The sequence below is a fragment of the Armigeres subalbatus genome, chromosome 3 (assembly GCF_024139115.2).
Source record: "Armigeres subalbatus isolate Guangzhou_Male chromosome 3, GZ_Asu_2, whole genome shotgun sequence".
NCBI lineage: Eukaryota > Metazoa > Arthropoda > Insecta > Diptera > Culicidae > Armigeres > Armigeres subalbatus.
In genome coordinates, this window is record NC_085141.1 from 183,563,049 (window position 1) to 183,585,993 (window position 22,945).

The 22,945-nt window shown below is 40.1% G+C and overlaps 3 protein-coding genes and 1 non-coding gene across 5 annotated transcripts; 2 read left to right on the plus strand and 2 right to left on the minus strand.

Moving 5' to 3' along the window:
* Positions 1-4,579: 4,579 nt before the first annotated feature.
* LOC134225968 (transportin-3) lies at positions 4,580-10,117 on the plus strand. Of its 2 annotated transcripts, XM_062706435.1 has the most exons (6): positions 4,580-5,347; positions 5,851-6,930; positions 6,990-7,156; positions 8,003-8,059; positions 8,166-9,521; positions 9,693-10,117. In XM_062706435.1, the coding sequence occupies exons 1-6, from the start codon at positions 5,234-5,236 to the stop codon at positions 9,751-9,753; spliced, it is 2,835 nt and encodes a 944-aa protein (XP_062562419.1). In that variant the 5' UTR covers positions 4,580-5,233; the 3' UTR covers positions 9,754-10,117. The 2 variants fall into 2 exon arrangements, with proteins under 2 accessions (XP_062562419.1, XP_062562420.1); XM_062706436.1 differs by lacking the exon at positions 8,003-8,059 and having other exon boundaries at positions 4,581-5,347.
* Positions 10,118-10,669: 552 nt separating this feature from the next.
* Positions 10,670-10,744, minus strand: Trnaa-agc (transfer RNA alanine (anticodon AGC)). The gene has a single exon. It is a non-coding gene; the product is annotated as a tRNA-Ala (tRNA).
* Positions 10,745-11,571: 827 nt separating this feature from the next.
* LOC134222170 (uncharacterized) lies at positions 11,572-16,415 on the plus strand. The gene is made up of 3 exons (XM_062701313.1): positions 11,572-11,583; positions 12,165-12,627; positions 12,935-16,415. The coding sequence occupies exons 1-3, from the start codon at positions 11,572-11,574 to the stop codon at positions 13,426-13,428; spliced, it is 969 nt and encodes a 322-aa protein (XP_062557297.1). The 3' UTR covers positions 13,429-16,415.
* A 3,123-nt stretch (positions 16,416-19,538) lies between these two features.
* LOC134226726 (transcription termination factor 5, mitochondrial-like) lies at positions 19,539-21,613 on the minus strand. The gene is made up of 4 exons (XM_062707683.1): positions 21,373-21,613; positions 20,346-21,318; positions 19,969-20,193; positions 19,539-19,905 (listed from the first exon to the last, which is right to left on the minus strand). Exons 1-4 carry the CDS (start codon positions 21,485-21,487, stop codon positions 19,602-19,604), a joined length of 1,617 nt encoding a protein of 538 aa, XP_062563667.1. The 5' UTR covers positions 21,488-21,613; the 3' UTR covers positions 19,539-19,601.
* Between the last annotated feature and the right edge of the window lie 1,332 nt (positions 21,614-22,945).

Below are 22,945 nucleotides of genomic sequence, written 5' to 3' on the forward strand. Positions count from 1 at the left end.
AGAACTGTTCGGTAATTTTTTTTACAAATTTTTTGTAATTTTTTCCATTGCTCAACTGTCAAAATCACCGAAAATCAGTAAAATTATTTACCGAACAGTTCTGCTGTTGAGATTTCGGTAAAATTTTACCGAATTCGGCGATTTATTTTAAGTGTGTGTACAGAAGAATTTAATTCCTGAAAAATGAAGTGCTTTTTCGTTGCATTGGTACGATCCTTCACAGGCTCAGGCTCAAAATCATTGCCAAAGATCAGGGCAATCGGGGCAATCATATACGTTCACTGACACGGAGCGCCTGATGCGAGATGCCAGGAACCAGTTCACCATGAAACCAATCAAAATCAACAATACCAAGTGTTAGATCAGTTGCAAGTTTGATTGTCCAACCATCCAGACCAACTTGAATTATGTGATCTCTGTCGATGGCAAGCCAAAATCGAATAGTCCCTTCCCAGAGAATATCAATTTCATGATGTAGAGAGTCGCTTAACCCCATAGTCGTCCAACACCTTTTTGATAGTGTCAACTTCAATGACTCGCAGCGTCGGATTTACCAAGGATATCGGTACAGTCTCCGAATTGAACGTATTGCGTATCACCGATAAACTGATCGCTGCTGCTGTTGCCCACGGTCACAACATTTTGTTTCGATATTGCTGGCGGTACCTTCGATGAGTTAATCCTGTCCATCGATGATGGTATCTTCGAGGTCAAGTGGTCAAGAGGTCACCAATCATGGTGGTAACAACCGATTGGTGATTCATTTCATTCATGCATAGGATCTGTCGACAAAAAAGCGTGTCCTGTGTCGTCTTCGACCCGGGTCAGCATTGAAATTAACTCGCTGTTTGAATGAATCGATTTCTACATGTCGATCACCTTTGCTGATTTCTTATGCAACGTACACACCAGTCAAGCAGTTGGACGAACATTGACTCCGCCCCCAAGAAAACGCATCGGTTGCTGCTTTGTTTGAACGTGTGTGAAGTTGTTCGAACAACCATTTGACAGTTGGCGGCTCGGTTGGAAAAAATTAAAACGGTTTGATTTTGGTTTGAGTTGTCGGGGGTGGAGTCAAGGTTCGCCGAACATGTTTGAGCATTTGTAGTGAAGTTGAACAAACTCCCATATATTTTTTGATGGTTGGTGCTTCGGTCGTTCGTGTGTGATATTGTTGGTCGAATAAATTGGTTGTTCGTGTCGCTGTTGGTGAAACTTGACGAATGTTTGAATAAACGAGAGGTGGAGTCAATGTTGGTCAAACTGCTTGACCGTGTTGTCGTGACTTCACGAAACCGCACGTCCTCGCGTCAACGAAATCGTTTCAAAACTGATTCATTCCTCTCCACCGCGCTCAGTCATACACGCTCAAACAGAAGTCCCAAATTCATCACATTTAGACTAACTTCCGAAAATAGCCGAATATATTTTTCGATTCATATCATATGTTCTCTACACGTGTGTACGTTCCATTAGAACTGAACGGAGTAGATCAAGTCGATGAATTCTGACCAAGCCATTGCCGGCTAGCAAGCAAATAGAAAAAAAGTGCGGGACAAGTTGCTTCTTCTTCTTCAATGGCTCTACATTTCAGCTGGAACTTGGCCTGCTTTTCAATTTAGTATTCTATTTGCATTTCCTCGGTTATTAATTGGAAGCTTTTCTATGCCCGCCATTGGATGAGTATGTATCTTGTGTATCTTGTATACAATGGATACACTATGCCCAGGGTGTCGAGAATGTTTCCGAAAACATCCTATAGACCAGACCGAGAATTGAACTCACCATCTCCGAATTGGCAATCCTACGCCTTTGCTCGCAAGGTTACTGGAGATCCCACGAGGGCTAGTTGCTGATTGACGTTATTCCATTTTCACACGGTATACAAACTGCCGGAGTTATGTACTGGTCAAATGTAATATTGCCGTTCTCCAACCAATCAGATACAAATATTCACCATCCACTCGAACAACAAACTTGATGTGATGATTCTAGTACATATTGATGGTGAAGGACAATAATCTGGCGGCATGTTTAAGTCGGTAAGTTAGATAATAACAATATAACAACAAATACCGATAATACTGTTATTAATTACTACGTCTGCTTTTTCAGACTTATCACCCGTTGTGTCGGCCAAGGAATATACCCGGACGCCGTGGAACAACATCTCACACTTGTCGCAGTTATAAGGGCCGATGCCCACGTAGCGTTTTTTCAACGCTGCGTGCACGTGGCGTTGAAAAAACGCAGGTGTGCATCGGTGCGGCGACGCTGCGTTACCGCTTTTTCCCGATACACACATGCGTCCTTTTAACGCCGTGTGCACGCAGCGTTGAAAAGACGCTACGTGGGCATCGGGCCTAAATTATGTCCGGTATGTGCATGGAGCGTCCACAAAAGGTATCCAGCACCAAATGTAGTTTAAATGTAAGTGTAGGACGTGTGCATTGCTCAATTTGATGCCGGGATCCAAACGACTGTGTATCTGCCATAAGAAAAACCCCAAGGCGCGAGTGTTTCCGCGCATTGAGTACGATCAGAGCAAGCGATTGCAGTTCAAGAACGCCGCCCGATTCGACCCAACTGTGTAAAGGTTCCCATCTCGGCCTTTTTTCTTTTTTTAATTATGAAAAAATCAATAAATTGATACAAAAACACATGTAGATATTATAAAACATGTTTATTTTATGTTACACACTTGTTCCGTTCCGGTTTTCTACAATACAGTTAAGTTTGACAATCTCAGGCAAGCTCAAATATTCGGCAGAATTCAAATGACGATGATAAGAGCGAGAAACAGTATTCTTCAAAAACTATCGTGCCGCCCTGAGCTAAGATTTTTATTGGAACGGACCTTCGACCTTCGACTGACAGCTCTACTGTCAATGCTGGAAAACGCAAGGAAGGGTGCCCAAATGTGCCAAAAATGTGCCGAACTGTGCCGCGGGCACATTGTGCCGAGTGGTTTACCCCTTGAGAAGACGTCACTTCGATAAAAATTAAAACTAAAAAGTTAAGCCCCAAACGCAATATAACGGAACGGCGACGGAAACGGCAAATTTGACAGAAAATATATGGGCTAACTGTCAAATTTTCCGTTTCCGTCGCCGTTCCGTTGTATTGCGTTTGGGGCTTTACTATCAAAATATTGATTTTTTAGGGTCACCCTAACATAATTATTTAAAATTATCATAACTAATGATACAAACGACGTACAACAATGGTTTCTTCAGCCTTTGCCTCAAAATTAAATAAGGAACAACTTTCTAGAACTTCGTACAATGCTAACATTAGAAATAAAGCAGTTAAAAAATTTATCTCAAAATATAGTGGGGCCACCCTATCGTAACAAACTTTAAAATAAAGCTTAAATAATAAGCTTTGACTTTGTTGAAAGACACTTTGATCCTAAAATATTATCATCATGGTGAAACATTTTTTTCCTCCTAATTTCAGGGCGTGGCCCACTGTGCAATGTTCGTTCATAATCGGGCCAATCTTAAAAAATAGCCCTTTTTCGATTTATGTTTCAAATTTTAAAAATACTTGGAGGTATCGAAAAATATGGGTTCTTTGGGAAAGTTGACCTTAAACACAGACAAACAGACGTAACACTAGAAAAGATACAATCGACCATGACTACAACGATCAATTTGAATTTGATTGGTTGCGCGTTTCACAACTAGAGGCGCTAGCGTCGTAATCCTTCTAGTTTGACATTTCACTCCAGCGCCTTCTGGTGACAATGTTGTACGAAATATTGTTTCGTGTAACATGCTCGCAAGATGGTGGTACAGGAGTTGGGCGATGAATTTTTCAGAAAATTGTTCAAGCTGTTACGTCTGTTTGTCTGTGCCTTAAATAAGCCTAACGGGAAAGGTAAATTGAATCTACAGCGTTTGATACTATCTCGACTCAGACATTCCTTTTTTTCCTCAGTTTGCCTTTTTGTTTTCAACATCATCCATGTCGCACGAACAGTTTTGCGAATAAATATTGCGCACTTCCCACCTCGTTGGACTCCGCACTTCAGAAGTGCGAGATAGTCATAAGTGCGAGATGTCAAAATCCTTTGTTCTCCCGGTTAACGGGATGATGAATCGGGTGAAACGGGTTGGCGCCAACGAAAGTTGTTTATGTTTTCAAATGAACACATGGGCTCGGCAGGGTTGCCAGTACATTTGTTTGATCAAACTCTAGAAAAATAATAATGATTTGTAGTGAAAGTTAATCTTTTCGCTACTTTCAAGTTAGTTATAATTTGAATTCTTTGCGGAAGCATATTACAATAATTGCAATAGTGGTTCAACAGACGGTTATTTCCAAGTTTCATGAATTTAGATGAAGCTTGGAATAATAATAGATATTGTAAAATATTTGACATCACTGCTCAAAGTGCGATCTATGATTTTCCCAAAAATCCATCGAGAGCTGGAAATGGCAATATGAATAGAGAAAATGAGAAAGAATGCTACCTTAATGGTGGGTACAAAGTTCTTGTCATGGCAATGTACCTATTTTTAGTACATATATTGTTAACTGAATGTTTTCAAGAAACAGTAGCATCGTAGCCTTTTAGTTTTCATAATACTGTTGTTGCTCTGATGTGCGTTTCATTAATTTTGACAAAGAGCTGATTTGAGACTTTATTGAAAAAGAAGCTCGTTTGTCTACATTCAGTGTGGACAGGGCCTTTTCCCGCATTCGGCCACCTGGGTCTCTCATTTGACGTCATTTTGTGACATTGACGTTCGGTCGTCTGCGTTGGAAAATCGAAGAAAATTTCGACGAAACGAACGTGCAAATCTTGCCTGGCCTCGCCGTTTTCTCATCGATTGCTGCAGAAACTTTCGAAACTTCTACGGCGCGTTGACATTCTTGACAAAATCTTGCTGCTCAAAATGTGTTGAAAAGCGGTGCTGAAGTTTAAATTTTCTCGTAAACTAACGAAATTAATAGTGAAGTGATTACGCGAAGTAGTTTGACGTTGTTTTAAAGTTCCGAGTTGGCCAAATTCAGCGTAAAAAGTGGAAAATCTAGCCGATAAAGTTTTCGGCATAAGGAGGCTTGTCGAAAAGTAAACTGCAGCAGTAAAAAGAAGAAGCTTTTCATCGAGTTTACAGAATCTGTGTTCCGGGAGCAAAGAAAAAATACCGTTCTACGAAGGTGTTTGCTCGGAAACAAAATCATTTTATGTGATTATTGGCTTATGCTGCAGAAACCGTAAACAATGGATCCACCGACCGCCGAAGCAGTTTTGCAAAGCGTCTTTACTCTGTATAACAATCCCAACAAGCAGGAGAAAGAAACCGCTTCTAAGTGGCTGGAAGAGTTCCAGAAGTCGGTAGGTTTTCGAGCTTTTCAGATCGTGTCTGTTTGTGATGCTGTTGGAAATATTGTTTTGTCATCACAGCAGATTTTTTTTATTAAGTTTAAATGTTTTTGAGCCCACAACCCACAGCAAATTATTAATCGATGAACGACTTTGGTACTGTGCAGGTAAAAGCATTACTGTCCCATTTTTTCTGGTATTCGTATCCTATGAGACAGTTATCTTTAGTGCGTAAAATATTTTTTCATTTTTTGTTACCTACTATTTAATTATGCGTTATACGAATGAAATGCAGGTCAATTCTTAAACATATTTTACCTATTCGCATAATAGTTTTATTGTGATTCCAACAAAGACAATTAGGAATATTGGCTAAATGACAGAAAACTAGAAGGTTTTTTGTATCATTCAGTCTTTATTTCGGAAAAGACAAATTTGATTTCATATCTTGCTATTTTAGACTGCGGATTTAATTGAAAGTAATAAAGACGTAATTTATTTTTGTCTTTTCGCAGATTCATTCCTGGGAAATTGCTGATCAACTCCTACAAAGAAAACATGACCTCAATTCGTGCACTTTTGCAGCTCAGACGATGCGGAATAAAATTCAGAACAGCTTCCACGAGTTGCCAGAAGCTGCACACGAATCGCTACGGCAAAGTTTATTGGAACACATAAGCCACATAACGTTGGAGACGAAACCGGTGATCGTTACCCAGTTGTCGCTAGCACTGGCCGATTTGGCCCTGTTGATGTCGTCGTGGCGCAAACCGGTGGTTACCTTGTTAGAACGATTTTCCAATAATCCAAACATGATGTACGCCGTCATCGAGCTGCTCACACTAATCCCGGAAGAAATCAACTCACGATATCTCCGGCTCGGTGCTAACCGGCGAAAGGACGTTCTAACCGAATTGGAAACAGATTCCAATCTTGTCGGTGAATACTTGCTGATGTGTTTGATGAACTGCAACGACAACGAGCTGCTTCAAATGAAGATTCTAAAATGCTTCACCTCTTGGGTGAACATAAATGCCTTCAATCTGTCGCTGATTGGCGACAACTTGATAATAGCGTATTCGTTTCAACTTTTGACCAACATAAACACCAAGTCAGAAATTCACGACGCTGCCACTGACTGCTTGTGTGGTTTATTGCAATGCTTGGAGATGAATAACAATGGAGATGGACTGGACGTCAAGCTTTTCAACGGAATCTTGAGCTTGGATGAAGCGTATAATACGTCCGTCGCACAAGAGGATTTGGACAAGTCGATGAACCTTTGCCGCCTCTTTACCGTGCTGGTGGAAAGTAATCTTACGAGAATGGTGGCTGGGTCCGAAGCTGCGGCGCCGCACTATTCCATCAAAGCTCTGGAGCTGGTGCTGATATGTGTAGGACATTACGACTTTGAAGTAGCCGAAATTACCTTCAATATGTGGTATCGACTAAGCGAAGATCTGTACCAGCGCAACAATGAAGCACTGACGGCACATTTTAAGCCGTACGTGGAGCGGCTCATTGCCGCTCTCTACAAGCACTGTCAAATGGAAGCTGACCACGAGGGGCTCATCGAGGAAGGCGACACTTTCAAAGTAAGCACACCGTTAGTGAACCGTCAATAGCGTATTTCAAATATCTTTATCGATTCCAGGATTTCCGTTTCAAAGTCTCTGAAATTATCAAGGATGTAATATTTATCGTTAGTTCGATAAGCTGCTTCAAACAGATGTTCCTGATTCTACAGACGCCGAATGTGACGTGGGAATCCAGCGAAGCTGCACTTTTTATAATGGAAAACGTGGCACGGAACATCCTACCGTAAGTTTCATTGCCTTGTTTATGCAAAGAACGATCATTATTATGAGAGGATAATTTGATAAGCACGGATTGACGAAGCTTTTTTCTTAGAGTAATGATCGATGCAACGCTGATATAAAATGATTCTCGAGGCGAAGTAGTGGTTGCACTGGATGTTTTTTGTTTTCTTTATTTATTTTTCTAAGTGAATATTCTATTTTTGGTAAATCAGTCTGCATCCGTCAAACATGGTTAATGTCTCCTAAAAAATATAGATTTTTTTTCATTTGTTCATAAATTCTTACATAATTAGCTTTTAGATCTACATTTTCAATATTTTTTGTTAGATTTGATTTCCACGTAGTGTCTTTTCAACACTGCGTGCACGCGATGCTAAAAGGGACGCATGTGTGCTTCGGAAAAAGCGGTAACGCAGTGTCGCCGCGCCGATGCACACCTGTGTGATTTTTTAAAGCTGCATGCACGAACGTGCGTTGAGAATACACAACGTGTGTATTGGGCTTTATAGTACGTCATGTGTACAGGTCGTTTTAGTGGTAATGAAATAATGCAATCAGTGATTTCAAAGGTTGTTAATGTATTTTATTAAAATTAACCTTTTTATGTTTCTTTAGTTCATTGTTTATTATTTTCTGATTTTATCCACTGCAACAATGAAGAAATTTTGACAGATGTTGAGCTAAAACTAGCATTAATCATGTTGATCCCAAAAAAGTCCCTGCATAAGCGGTATGCACAAGTACTTGACATCTTCCCTTCATGTAGATTAATGCTAGCATTCTCGACACAGTAAACGTATTTTTAACGCTCTGAAACTTCGCTGTTCTCCTTTCTGTAACTTTCTAGAGAGATAATGCAATTGGGAGAACGCGACATACCGTCGTCCAGATTCAATCAGCTTTGGTGACTATCCCGGCCGCACACGGCAACCATCCGCCCCAACACGGCGTCTGATCCGAACGTAACGCGCTTTTTTTCTCTTTCTTTTCTTTTTTCGTTTCTCTTGCAGCGAGGAGAGCGAGGTCGTCCCGAAGGTGGTGGAGGCGATACTGAACCTGCCTTCGAACTGTCACATAGCGATCCGCTACACGTCGATCAACATTTTGGGTGAATTGTGCGATTGGATCGACAATAATCCGGAAACGCTGGAGCCAATTTTGAACTTTTTGCTCTGTGCGTTGCAGCAGAAAAACGGTTTAGCAACTGCCGCAGCAAATGCGCTGCAATCGATATGCTCCGCTTGTAAGAAACATATGCTGGGTCATATAAGCGGTCTGATGGAAATTGCGCGCTGTCTGGATGGCTTCGAAATACAAACGGAGTCGGCTATAGGGTTGCTCAAGGGAATTTCGATCATAATTGGACGATTACCGCCAGAGCAGCTTACGGCAGCTATGCAAGAACTTTGTGGATTCCAGGTGCGAGCCCTGGGCCAGCTTACCAGCGGTGAAGATGATGGACTGACATTGAAGAGAGACCGACATGATCCTGTGTTTTGGGTAGATCGTTTGGCATCCATCTATAGGCATGTGAATCCGGAAGTCAGTGCGAACGACGTGAATCCGTGCGTTTTCGTGATCGTTAGCAATTGGAGTATTTTGTCCCGAGCGATGGAGTGTTATAAGAACGATCCGAAGACTATGGAAAGAATAGTCCGATGCATTAGGTATGCGATTCGTTGTGTTGGTAAACAGGCGATGCCAATACTCGAATCTCTAGTAAAACAAATTATAACCATCTACTCAGGGCATAATCATAGCTGTTTGTTATACTTGGGCAGTATTTTGGTAGACGAATTTGCATGTCAGCCAAGTTGCATCGAAGGCCTGCTAAGCATGCTACAGGCTTTTATCGAACCTACTTTCCAAGTACTGCAAGTAGAGAATGGATTGAAGGATCACCCAGACATGGTGGACGACTTCTTCCGGCTGGTGGCACGTTTTATCCAACGATCGCCGTTCCAACTGCTGCAGAGCCCACTTGTAACTCCAATAATCCAGTGTGGATTGCTTGCCTGTACTCTGGACCACCGGGATGCGAATCTTTCGGTGATGCGATTTTTTTGCAGTCTACTGAGCTACGGTCGTCACGACCGAGCGAACGAGCTCCGTTCAATAGTGCATAGTATCCTGATGCAGCATGGCGAATCGTTAATAATGAATCTGTTATATGCGTCCGTTTTCTGTCTGCATTCGTACATGCTGTCGGATGTGGCCGACGTTTTTGTCGAAATCAAGCACCTAAGTCCCCACCAGCTGGAGGGTTATGTGCAGAAAGCGGTCGACGCCCTACCGAAAAAGAATAGCGGTGGAAGCATTACGGTGACCAACGAACAGATGATCGAATTTGTGGAGAACATCGTCAAGTGAGTAAAGACTAATAATTTATACTTTGGCATTCTGTATTGCGGGTTCAAATTTACTTCATTTTTTGTCAGATCAAATATTATTGAGTTCGGTCAATATAACAACGATAATTATATAGTTAGATTTTTTTATCATTATTTTATTAATTAGTTTTGTTTTTTCTCTTATAGGTCGGAAACGCCTCGAGCTGTAACGCAAGCGCTACAAGATTTTGCCCGGTTATATCGATAAACCCGTTGAAACCACGAGCAGCCATCCTGTAGAGCGTCGAAAAAAATATAGAAATTGACTGGTACGAGTGCGGAGTGTGCGGAAATGAATTTGATGTTGAACGTTATTCAATTATGTTGTATATAAAACGTAGTACTAGAACGTGTTGTCGTATTTCTTCCTAAGGTAGGAAACGTACTGTAAGAAGAAAAATCAGTGTACATGGATCATGGTCAGCATGAAAAAGTTGAATATGTACACTATGCATAATACGTGGAACGATCGTAAATCGATCGTTGTGTAGAACTAGTTTAAATAAAAAAAATTGAATATGATTGACTAAGATTGTAATAAGCATCATTTAATTAAATTGATTAACAACTAATTGTGACGTTTCATTGATAATTGATTTCTACTAATGTCATAATATAGCAAATCTTAAGTTTATTATTGAATACTTTGGATTTTAATCAGGATTTCGACTCCGGTTATCAGCAACTCAACGAATCTCTAAAACGCCTTTCAAAATCGTTTACAAAGCCGTCTCGAAAATAATCTCAAAAGCTATTTTATGGCATATTTTACGGCATATGCGAATTCCAAACTACGAACGACTTTGGTAATTTATTCCGATCTTAATTAAGTAGCGTCTTTACTCTTTACGCTGCAAGATGCAGTTTTTGCCAAAATTCCCAGTCTTCCCAGCCCGTACGTAAAGCACGTCTTTGTTTGGCTTTTGGCAATCGCAAAAATGTGTGCATTACGTCGGGCTACAAGTTTTCTGTTCCGAGGAAAAGGACATCGTAAAGACTCATGCCTTCAACGACAACTCGGGAATATCAAAAACTAAAAGCTGACAGCAATTTCTTACGCTGGAGTGCAGCCCAGTAGTGTAGTGGAAGATTTTGAATTGAAAAATGTATTGGAGGTAACCACTTTCCTTCGATGGGACTCGAACCCATGACCCTCAGTATGCTAGACTGGTGCTTTTAACCAACTAAGCTACGAAGGACCTCCGTCAGCCTTCGCAACTTAGCGGCTACTGAATGAGCCCAAGATTCCCAAATCGGACGCATAGTCGAAGCACTCACAATCCATTTCCCAAACCAACGCTTCCACATGTGTGTAGTACACTACGGTGGTACACTTTCACATTGAGAGTGAGCGTGAGTATTTATAATGTCTGGCGGCTATACACATTGTTCTTCAGCAAATGCACTTACATTTTTCAAATCAAAATCTTTCACATAATAAACATATTCACAAACAAGTTTTCAGAACATATTAAATTAACGTCCAAGCACCTACGTACGCAATGCGGTCGGATCTGAGCTTGACTATTGTCAGATTTTTTAGATATGATACACTGCGCGGCGTTTGTAATGTTCCCAAATGGGTATTTGCCAAGGGCCTCATACGCCTGTCACTGGCGAACAAAGCTCGTGTACTCTGCATCGAAGCTTAGAACCGGTGTTAGGGCGCAATCGTTAATGTGAACATTTTTATGTTCGGTTATTTAGTTACTGCAAATAAATTCTTTTTCGAGTCCCTATAATCAAGCAGGTATCTCAAGCATATCACATCGTTATATTGCTGCATGATTGAGTGTTTATTTTGATAAAATATCGAAAACAAAAGTGTGCATAAAAATTGCCTCGCCATAACAAAAAGGTGGTAGAGAATTAACATTGTTGTTTACAGTTTAGAACCAAATCCAGATGTCGCACATGTTGGGGTAGGGATTCAGTGCTCCGCCTTCTCCCCCTGGTCAGTGCCCACTATAGTGTCGATCCCTGAACTTTGTATTATCACGGAGAACAGGTGTTGAAGTTGTACAACATGGCACTGTGCGTTAGTATCGTTTTGCATTCAAAATAGAGGTAATAAACTATAGAGGACGCTTGTCGCTGTCGTCACTGGCGAATCATCTTTTGCTGGCGAGGATAGGGCACTAAATGTCAACAAAGGAAAAATCAGAACGTTTTGACAGATAGGTACCCAACATGTTTGGGGACGATAACAAAGAATAGAGGTAATAAACTATAGAGGACGATTGTCGCTGCGGTTCCCTTTGTTATCGTCCCCAAACATGTTGGGTACCTATCTGTCAAAACGTTCTGATTTTTCCTTTGTTGACATTTAGTGCCCTATCCTCGCCAGCAAAAGATGATTCGCCAGTGACGACAGCGACAAGCGTCCTCTATAGTTTATTACCTCTATTTAACAAAGGGAACCGCAGCGACAATCGTCCTCTATAGTTTATTACCTCTATTCGCTGTCAAGAGTAAAAATTCACTATCAGATGGCGCTGTTGTCATGACGATGATATAATCTGATTTAAATGTCAAACAGATTTGTTATTTCAAAATATTTGATCTCTTTTTCAATTTTTCGCCGAAATTAGCTGAAAAAGTTTTTATTTGACGCGTTAGATCGGTAAAACTTTCCATTTTGTGTATTTGAGTGGTTGTTGCCAAAATGAAGACAGTTCAGAAGTGCGTAATTCCTGGCTGCGAAAATCGTTCCGGTGTAGCCGGCTACAAAGTAAATTTTTTTCCGTTCCATCTACCATCTACTTGAAAGCTACCGCAGTTCCGTCCAAGAAGATTAGTCGGATAATAAAGCTTCCACGAAGGGATTTAAAGAAGCTAAATTTGCCAATCCACTTAGAAGATCATAATTATAGTGAGTATGCCTGCCCACCGCGGAGTAACCGGATATGTTACGTCGAAGGATGTCGATCGAAAACGGAAGGGGACATAAAACTACATAAGTTTCCTGGTCGAAAAGATGTTAGATTCAAGGAGTGGATACGAGTTTTAAAGTGTTCTAAACTACCTACGGCGAACTCTAAAGTGTGCAGTTTACACTTCTCGAAATCTAATTATTTTCCCGGTAAGTAATAAGTGGTTATTCTATGTTCGAACTTAAGCTTTTTGATGTGCTTTGCACCAGTTGTCACACTAGTAGTCCTATTATGACCAATTCCATAGGAAACAATAGAAATTGCAATAATAGGAACCCAAATTAAGAATAGTGCACAACTGGTGCATGCGTTCCTGTTTTTGATTAAGCAATTTTGAGGATTATTACAAATTTTATTATGCTTGATATATAAAGTCCACCCACATGCTTTTTAAAAAAGTTGTTATGTATGGCGCCGAATGGTACACCAACCCTAATTATCATTTTTATCTGACAGGTGGATCACGTTTAAAACGAGACGCCATTCCATCGTTGAATTTCTCAAATACAACTACCGGCTCGGACTCAACAAGTTCTTCTGAAGTTAGCCTCACGCACGGTTCTACCTATTGCCACGAAGAGGACCAAGCGAAGAAAAATACTTCAAGTGACCGGATTTCGGAGAACCAATCCACGCATGTGCCGGTTTTCGTGGTGGATTCGTGTGAGGATCATAACGATGGTGAAATCGGTGGAAATAGATCAAATGATTTTGCGGTTGGCCAGAGCTTTCAAGAAAGTCAAATTTTAAACGATACCCTACTGCTTGACACATCTCAGCTTTCGATAAATACACCGATTGCGGAGAGCACCGCTAAAAAACCACCTGCGGAAAAAGATAGTTTGCAGAATTCAGTTAAGGCAACGGTGGACGATTGGAAGCTAGGCTGTTCATGTAAAGCTGGGACGGCGAAGTGTAAGCACATTATTGCTTGCCTTCTTTACATTTAATTGCATATTATTCGGCAACTCGGCCGTACGAAAACCATTTTTTTGTTAAATATCTTGGCTGTGCATATGCACAGCATATGTTTCGAGTTGCCGAATAATATGCAATTAATTGTAATCAAGTGTCGGTCTTTCACCGTCATTAGTCGTCTGAGTACACGCGACCGCTTACGTTAAAGGCAATCAAACTCATCAAATGCTTTAGCCAAGCAAGCCTTTGGCACAGCAGAGTGCGATTGAATTCGCATTCTATACCGTCCCGCCCAGACAGTTACTGGGGGGCATGGAGTGCGATCCTCTCGTTTAATAAACAATGTGCACTCGCTTGGCTGTGGATATACAATAGTAAAGCGCATGTGGAGATTGGACAAATCAAGCATCCGAAAGATATTCAATTTGCAAAAAAGAGAGCTAACCGCGGTGGAGGTTGGTACTCGGATTCTGATGGCTTTTCCGCAAACGTGACCTTTAAGTCACAGACAAACAGACGTAACAGCTAGAACAATTTGTTTTGAAATCCATCGCCCAGCTATTTTATCACCACCTAACGTGCATGTTGTACGAAACAAAGTTTAGTACAAGGGGTGTCTCACTGGTAATGATCGCAGCGAATTTCAATCGAAATAAAGTCGATTTGAAGCGAATGGATTCATAGGTACTGTTTGATCAATATTGCAACACACCTTCTTCGACACTCAACTGTAATTGTTTGTCTAAGCAAGCGTGGATTTCGCTTGTTACCAATGACATCAATGAGGTTGTTTATTTTTCCAACAACAAAGTTGGGGCATAACTTACGAGTTGAAAATTATTGTTTATATCATTAATAATGAATTTTCTTATTTCAGAATGACTAGGACAAGATGGCAAGAAGATATTTGGACTGGTGCTTGTACAGCTTTGGATATATACGTATGGCGTATGAATTTACTAAAGTGTTTTGCGATAGCTGATTTCAGATTATTCTACTAACTGAAACCAAAAAAATAGAATAAATCTGTCCATTGAATTTTGTCCTGAATTTTGGGACAATTTGAAAAATATTCCATCTCCTTTTGTGAAGTGCAAGAGTCTGTCGTTCCCCAACAGCTTCGTGCAAAGTTTGATGGTTTGAAGGCAGTGCTTAGAGCTAATACTGACGAGAACTAGACACCGTTGACCTCATTCACGATGCTTTCCTATACGCATGTTTCAAGGCCCAATGTTAGAAAATTAAACAGCTAACAAAAATCAAAACCAGCGATTTTAGTTTAATTTTAAGCGGTTTAATTATCTGGAACTATCACTTCTTCGGAATGCACAGATGAATTGTCAGTAACACCTCCCTTTTGAATAAATCCCCCCAACAAGACACAAATTCCAAACATTCTTTTTTCCACAGGCTTCAGTTTTGTAAGCTCCCAATATGCGCGATGACGAGGACGTGCAAATAACCTTTTCCTTGCACGCTGTAATTAATATACGTTTCCTTCGAACCAGGAACAAATAATTTATTTGTTCCTGCTTCGAACTTTTTACGTGTAAATATTTTCTCTTCATGAAATATGTTTACTATTTACCACTGTCATCGTGCGATTTGACAGATGGTTACGTTGACATTCGTTACGTTGCAAGAATCAGCAACTACATTTTCCATAGTTTTGATTTAAATCGAAACAAAGTCGCTTCGGTTGCTTGGTTAATTTTTAGCAGATAAATTCAATTTATTCTATGTGAGACACCCCTTGGTTTAGTACGACAATGTCAACAGAAGGCGCTAGTGTGAGATGTCAAATACAAAGGTATACGATGCGCGCGCCCCTGGATGTGAAACTCGCAAGCAGTTGAATTTAAAACGACCGTTGATCTCATGGTCGATGGGAATTTCCTCAGTGTTACGTCTGTTTGTCTGTGTTTAAGTGGTCTTGTTGTGTAGGGGTTATCACGCCTATCTAGAGCAAGATGAATACACAGCTAGGTGTTGCAATCTGTCAAGTTTATGGACGAGAAGAAGGCGGGGGTGAAAAATTCATTTTCGGTGCAAAACATAAACAAACCGGCTGGCTCTCCCATACTAAAATCCAAGATGGCTGAATCGTGAATTTGGCAGATTGGAACACCTAGTGGTGTATTCATCTTGATCTAGAGAGTAGGAGGTTGAGGGTTCGAGTCCCTCCAAGACACGTGGATTCTTTTTCGCAAATTTCATATCAATTTGTCCATTTCGAAACATATGCTGTGCATATGCACAGCCAAGATATTTAACAAAAAAATGGTTTTCGTACGGCCGAGTTGCCGAATAATATGCAATTAAATGTAAAGAAGGCAAGCAATAATGTGCTTACACTTCGCCGTCCCAGCTTTACATGAACAGCCTAGCTTCCAATCGTCCACCGATGATCCCAAGTTGAGATTAACTTGGTGCGGAGAATGACCCGGATGAGAACTTTGTGTAACGTATGCTGTGATATGGACATTACTCGAATTGAATGTTCGATATCCAAGACAAACTATATGGTTTGCATTGAAAACCGCAAATCCTTCCTTGATTGGCCGTACAGAGTCACCAACGTAATCAAGAATGTCGACGATAGTAACTTCGACATCCCGATCTTCGGTACCTGAAATTTGAACAAAATATACTAACCTCAAATTGCACTAAATGAAACCGGATCTCAATTATTGCATACAATAACACGAATATTTGAATCTCAAATACGCATATGACAAAGAAAACTATAATTTCTACCTTTTGAACTGGTTTCCATTTGCTGCATCCTGGATTTATCAAACGAAAAAGGATTATTTCACTCAGCACCGTATCGCTGCAATCTATGGAAATTAAACTTCTAATCACTTCGTCAATTACACAACTGAAATGTAGATGTCGCCACCATAGGTTTATGTATTGCATTTGAATGCCAATTGTGCTGATAAATATGATTAAAATTTACCGTGTTTTACTTTTTAGCGCTAGTGTTCACTCCGAATTGCTCCTAGGCTCACTCCTAGGTGGCAGCACTACATTGTTTATGTAGTGTATGCCAACGCCACCACTTAGTGAAATTGAGCTTTTATATCGGGCAGCCTGCGTTGGCGGCGCTGAGGTGTGATTCAAATCTTTACACACGTTTTAAACGAAATTTTGTTCGAGCATCCATGTCTGTTCTCTGTGGCTATATCGCTATATCTAAGGCCGCAACAAAACTCAAGTCGTCCTAGATTCCAGGACCAGACGGTATTCCGTCTGCCTTCCTTAAAAAACAAATTTCTTGTTTGCTTGACCCTCTTCATCGTATTTTTCATTTGTCACTGTCTAGTGGAATATTTCCTTCTTGCTGGAAAATCGCTCACATGTTCCCGGTGCACAAGAAAGGTAGCAACGTAGACAATTACCGAGGAATCATGTCATTAAGCACAGTTTCTAAGCTGATCGAACTCGTTGTCATGGAACCATTACTTTCGCACAGCAAGCAACATCTCAGCTCCGACCAACACGGCTTTACCGCCGGTCGTTCTTCTTCTTATTGGCATTACATCCCCACAATGGGACAGAGCCGCCTCGCACCTTAGTGTTCATTAAGCACTTCCACAGTTACTAACTGCGAGGTTTCTAAGCCAGGCTACCATTTTTGCATTCGTATATCATGAGGCTAGTACGATGATACTTTTATGCCCAGGGAAGTCGAGACAATTTCCAATCCGAAAATTGCCTAGACCGGCATCGGGAATCGAACCCAGCCACCCTCAGCATGGTCTTGCTTTGTAGCGTCGAGCGCCGGTCGTTCTACCACTAGCAATTTGCTATGCCTTACTTCGTACATCACCAACAGCTTGCTCAGAAGGATGCAAACCGATGGTATCTACACCGATCTGTCTGCCGCATTTAACAAGTTGAACCATGCTATCGCTGTTGCCAAACTCGACTGGTTCCACTAATACTTGACTGGCCGACATTTGATCCTGATGGTGACTTTAGGATGACTGCGAATCGAATAGTTTCCAAGCAACATCTGGAATACCGCAAGAAAGTAAAGTTAAGATTAAGTTTCTAGGACATTGGGATTCATATTCAGGATTGCCAAGAATTTTTCCGAGATTTATTGCTTGAAAGCCACTACTGTTCTCTTGTGCGTTCTACTCTGGAGTACTGCTCTGCAGTTTGGAGCCCAGCTTACAACCATGGCGCCGAACGTATCGAATCGTTCCTGCGATTTGCAGTTCGGAAGTTGCCATGGAGGGATCCGTTTTGCCTACCAAGAGATACCACCCGGGCGATGACGATCGCAAATCTAGATTTGAATGTTCGACCAAGGACACTCCGCAATAGCGGAATGCTTAGACTACCACTGCAAAGGACGAATTACGGACTACATGGAGCAATCGGTGGCTTGCAACGCATAGTCTACAGAGTTGCAACATTGTTTGACTTCCATTTATCACGTAATGTAGCGTACACACTAGTCAAGCAGTTTGACGAACATTGACTCCGCCCCCAAGGAAACGCTTCGGTTGCTGCTTTGTTTGAACGTGTGTGAAGTTGTTCGAACAACAGTTTGACAGTTGGCGGCTCGGTTGGAAAAAATTAGAACGGTTTGATTTTGGTTTGAGTTGTCGGGGGCGGAGTCAAGGTTCGTTGAACATGTTTGAGCATTTGTAGTGAAGTTGCCCAAACCCCCATATATTTTTGATGGTTGGTGCTCAAGTTGGCGCTTCGGTCGTTCGTGTGTGATATTATTGGTCGAATAAATTGATTGTTCGTGCCGCTGTTGTTAAAACTTGATGGTTGTTTGAATAAACGAGAGGTGGAGTCAATGTTGGTCAAATTGCTTGACCGTGTGTACGTTCCATAATATGTTACGTCGGAAGTTTTTGACTTTTTTTAACACACCTAGCTAGCAATTTTACTACTGTGATTTTTTGGATTGACTTGGTTTTTATTCGCTCAACCGATTCTTTATTTTATTTAAGATCAACTTTTCCGAAGAACCCATGATTTTTATGCCTGTAAATATTTTTGAAATTTAAAACCACAAATTTGAAACGTGCTGTTTTTTTTTTAGATTGGCTTAACATTTGCTTGATTTTGCACAAACATCGGGTGAATTTTTCAGGCCGTTTCACACGTGCAGCACTTTTTCGATTTTCGCTGTATAGCGCATCTGGTTGCGAACAATATGCACTAGTGGCGCAATGATGCGCTAAAAGTTGAACGCGAGTAAAATCAGTTTTCGCGTGTTCGAAATTCGATTTTTAACCAATAGAAGATAAGTCCAACCCCGTACTGTTTACCGTTTTTAATTAAATTGCTTTTAGAATTTTTGAGAAGAGTTATAAAAACTTCTTCGTACCTATAGTTTCCCGTGGAAATTTTTTCGATTATCATCTTTCTCCTTCTTCCTCGTGGAACATCAAAGCGCCGTCGTTTGGCAGCGCCACTTGGAGAAGGCGGGTCACCCCGCTTGGCAAGTGTAACATTGTTCGAATAGTAATCTTGTAGAATGTTGGTTCACTTGTTCACGATGATATTTTCACAAGCTTCTTCTTCTTCTTCTATGGCTCTACCTTAAAACTGAAACTTGACCTGCTTTTCAAATTCTATTAGCATTTCCTCAATTTATAAGTTGAAAGCTTTCTATGTCCGCCATTGCATGAGTATGTATCTTGTGTGGCAAGTACAATGCATTACATACATTATGCCCAGGGAGTCGAGAATGTTTTCCACTCGGAAAACATCCTAGACAGGACCGAGAAACAAAATCCCCATCTCCGGATTGGCAATCCTACGCCTTTGCACGCAAGGCTAGTTGGATACCCTAAGGACGCTATAACAATTTCGAAATATCAAAATTATATCCGTTATATTAAAGATAGATTTAAATTCGGTGGTCTAGTGACTCCCGTTTCTGTCTTAAGAGTCAGGAGGTCGTGATTTTAAACCCATTCCAGTGCATGTGAAAGGTCAGGCACATGCTGCGGCGAGCGCTTGATCATTCGAAGGTTGACGAGTGAGTATGAGTCACATACTGCAAGCGTCATACAATAACTAATGCCAGCCTGGGGCAGGATATTTACGTTCATTTCACTTACCCAATGAAATTTAATAACATCGCACAATAGATCTAGGTAGGATATGTCTTTCCAGAGAATCATAGTGTTGTTGTTCTTATTGTTTGTTTTTTCACGAAGTTAACATTTCAACAATCCGAGGCCAGTTGCTCCCTTTGGCGATTCTTCTCTGATGCTGTCGTTCCAAATCTGTATCCTTTGCTAAGCGATTTCGGCAACTCAATATTTGTGGTAGTAGCAGAGTCGCTATGCTGAACCTGTTCCGGCCAGATCCCATCTCCTGTGAAATGGAAGTCGAACTCAATCATGTAGAGGCATAACGAAAGCATTTGCGACGGTGTCACGTCAGTCAGTTCAATGCCAAATTCATCATGCTTTTTTCTCATTTCTTTGCACTTCATAAGGTTTTCCAGTTTACTGCTAATGCGTGGTCTGTAGATTGGAAATGATTATTTCATTAAAGTAAATCTCACTGCTTGACATGTTAATACTTACAAAGGATACAGCATTATTTGAATGTTTTCGTAAATAATGCTCGGCGAAAATCCTTTACTTTTGAGGTACTCTAGGGTTTCTTGCATCTGTACAACTGGTACATGGAACCAATAAGGATGTCGCTTCAATTGCTCGAGAACTTTATTGTCTTGCCGTCCAAATGCCACGTTGATATAATGTTTGACGTCTCTCCAATGCGTTTTGTCATAACCATCCCGGACGTATCTGCGAAATAATAAATAATTTTTCATTTATGAATTCTAAATAAATTGCTCCCTAAGCAATCTGATATTTTAGCAAAAAATTAACAATGGTGCCCGTCTTTATAACAAAACAAAACAAAATATATACGAGTAACGTTACTCCGAAATACATACTTTTCAAAATTCTGCGTGTGACTAGACAGAATATTTAAGGAGAAACATCGAACTTTCAACTGCTGTAAGAAGTCCAACCGTAGTGTGGCTTTTGTTTGGTACGCAATTAATTTCGTAATTCTGGGATGTTTCGAGAGCACGTCGAATTCTTTCGTTTTCTTCAACTGCTCCAATCGACCTTTAATCGTACTGGACGATAGCGTCAGAATAGTGGAATATTTAAGAATTCCTGCTTCGTCGATTCCAAACGCACGGAAATGATCCAGTATTTGCCTCACTGAATCGCACGACACCATCATGATCTTCGGTTGTTTCAGCATCAAATGTCTTATGTCCATTTGGGCTATCTGTGGCACAACATCCGGATAACGCAGCAAGTTTTCCGGATCAGCGTGTAGGAGGTACAGGTTCCGTATGATTTTATTTCGACTAAATTTGTAGTCACGCTCCAAAATATCTATTACTCGCTGAGTGTTTCCAAAGCTTTTATGCTTAATCCTAGAATATGTCTTCCATAATTTGTCCAATTCCTCATCTGTGAATTGTAATCGTTGTCGAAGAAATGCGTTGATGAATTGGTTACGGATGAATTGCAAACACATGTCGTCACTGTAATCAATTTCGGGTTTAAGTTCGATGTCAAACTGCTTGCCAAGTTGATCCATAATGCTCAGATCAAACGGAATGAGTTTATAATCTTTAAGAACCTTCACTTTTTGCCTTACAATTGATACATATTTTACGATGGCATCGAGCTTTAATGTTTCCACAAATCCACACTCCCGCAGGATTGTGGATCTATTCTCGAGGGTCGTCAAGTGCACTGTGAACAGCAATGGGTGTTTGAGGATGTCTTCCGTAGTTGCATTCAAATACTTGAAATATGCAATCTTACGACGCACGTCATCTGGTTCTAAATCTTTGAGAAAGCTGTTTTTCACTAAATATTTGTACATAGTAGATTCATTCATATCTGTAATATAATGCTTGATAAATAATGCACTCAGGGGGATATTGCGATTCTTACCCAGAAGAGGACAGAATAATTTTGTTGCCTCATAAAAGTTGTTGAACCCCGTTCCGGAACAAAACAGACGATTGATGTGGTGTTTGTTGTTTAGTAGAACTCTTAACTTATACATTATATTTTATTTTAACTCTCGATAAAATAGCTGAAAATATTTATTTATTATCGACACATTTCGCACATTTTCAGACAAATTTGTAGTCTTGTTTTTGTTTTGTTGTTGCTCTGATGTAGAGATGTCCCAAATTAATCGATTACTACGATTAATCGATTCATCGTTGTGATAGTCGATTAATTTTGAATCGATTATTACCCAACAATTAAGGTATACCTATAGCCTCACACCTCGGGAATTTGTTTGGCGGATTTTTTCCCCACACGTAAAAAAATTTAATGTTATATATTATTAAGATTTCTAATACTTTTTTGCCAAAGCAGGCGCCTAATGATATGTATAAGAAAAAACTTATACATCGCATTAGTCACATACATTCCGAAACTTATACTTTTCATTAACTTATGAATGTTATTAGCTTTTTGATATGGGATCATTCATTAGGTGGCATAATGAAGAGTATAAGTATTTTCGAATGGTTTTTTGCCATAACATATAAGGTTATTTTTTTACGTGCATGTGTTTTTGCATATGCGATATAATACAACGATTAATCGATTCAATAATCGATTAGCTACTAATCGATTAATCGGGATTTTACGACATCTCTACTCTGATGTTTTGTACACTCTGAGAAAAATCTATACTAAATAGATTAAATCTCGCTTAACTTTTCAAAAGGTCCTAAGTAACATTTTTTCATGATTTAATCTGAATAATGCAATCAACATATTTCATGTTAATCTGTTGATTGCCTCGTTGATTGCAATACTCAAATTAAATCATAAAAAAAATGTTACTTAGGACCTTTTGAAAAGTTAAGCGAGAAATAACTCTTCAAATTGGTGAAATCGGCAATATAAAACAAACATTTTATTATTATCCAAATGCTTTGAAAACAAGTTGTAATTAGTCATTAATAGTACGTTCAGATTATGAGCTATATCACTTGATATAGCGAATCTTGACATGAGATGCCATATGCATTATTTCCAGTGAAAACTAGATGTACAAACACTGATGTCAAGATGCTCTATATCAAGTGATATAGCTCATAATCTGAACGTAGTATAACACTTATTGACAGGATATCGGGGACCATCCTGTTTGATTTAGGATAATGTGAGTAAGTTTAAAAAAACGTTTCCTACTCCAACTAGTGAGTCCAAATTTGAAGAACCACAAAATTCTACCGATCCCAGTTTGTGATGACTTGCGTAGTGGGTTTTTCTGGCAAAATCCTTCGTCAATAGTCCACCGTTTATAAATAACTTTCACTTCCGAGCTCACACCTTTGTGTTTTCAGCATGCATGCGTTCCAAGTTCCAGCGCTGTAATCTTCCTGAAATAATCAAATCAAATTTTATAATAATAGTGTCATGATAATGCTTTTTATGCAGTAGAGGGCATACCTTTTAGAAGAATGGAAACATTCCACTTTGAGAAGGGTTTTCCATT

Bases quoted from the DNA above. Each gene is read 5' to 3' on its own strand.
- LOC134225968 (XM_062706435.1), top strand. From the start codon at position 5,234: ATGGATCCACCGACCGCCGAAGCAGTTTTGCAAAGCGTCTTTACTCTG. The intron at 7,157-8,002 runs GTAAGTTTCATT...GTAACTTTCTAG, and splicing joins GTGGCACGGAACATCCTACC to AGAGATAATGCAATTGGGAG. The intron at 8,060-8,165 runs GTGACTATCCCG...TTTCTCTTGCAG, and splicing joins TCCAGATTCAATCAGCTTTG to CGAGGAGAGCGAGGTCGTCC.
- LOC134222170 (XM_062701313.1), top strand. The intron at 12,628-12,934 runs GTAAGTAATAAG...TTTATCTGACAG, and splicing joins GAAATCTAATTATTTTCCCG to GTGGATCACGTTTAAAACGA.
- LOC134226726 (XM_062707683.1), bottom strand. From the start codon at position 21,487: ATGTATAAGTTAAGAGTTCTACTAAACAACAAACACCACATCAATCGT. The intron at 20,194-20,345 runs GTATGTATTTCG...ATTATTTCGCAG, and splicing joins CACACGCAGAATTTTGAAAA to ATACGTCCGGGATGGTTATG. The intron at 19,906-19,968 runs GTAAGTATTAAC...TCCAATCTACAG, and splicing joins CAAATAATGCTGTATCCTTT to ACCACGCATTAGCAGTAAAC.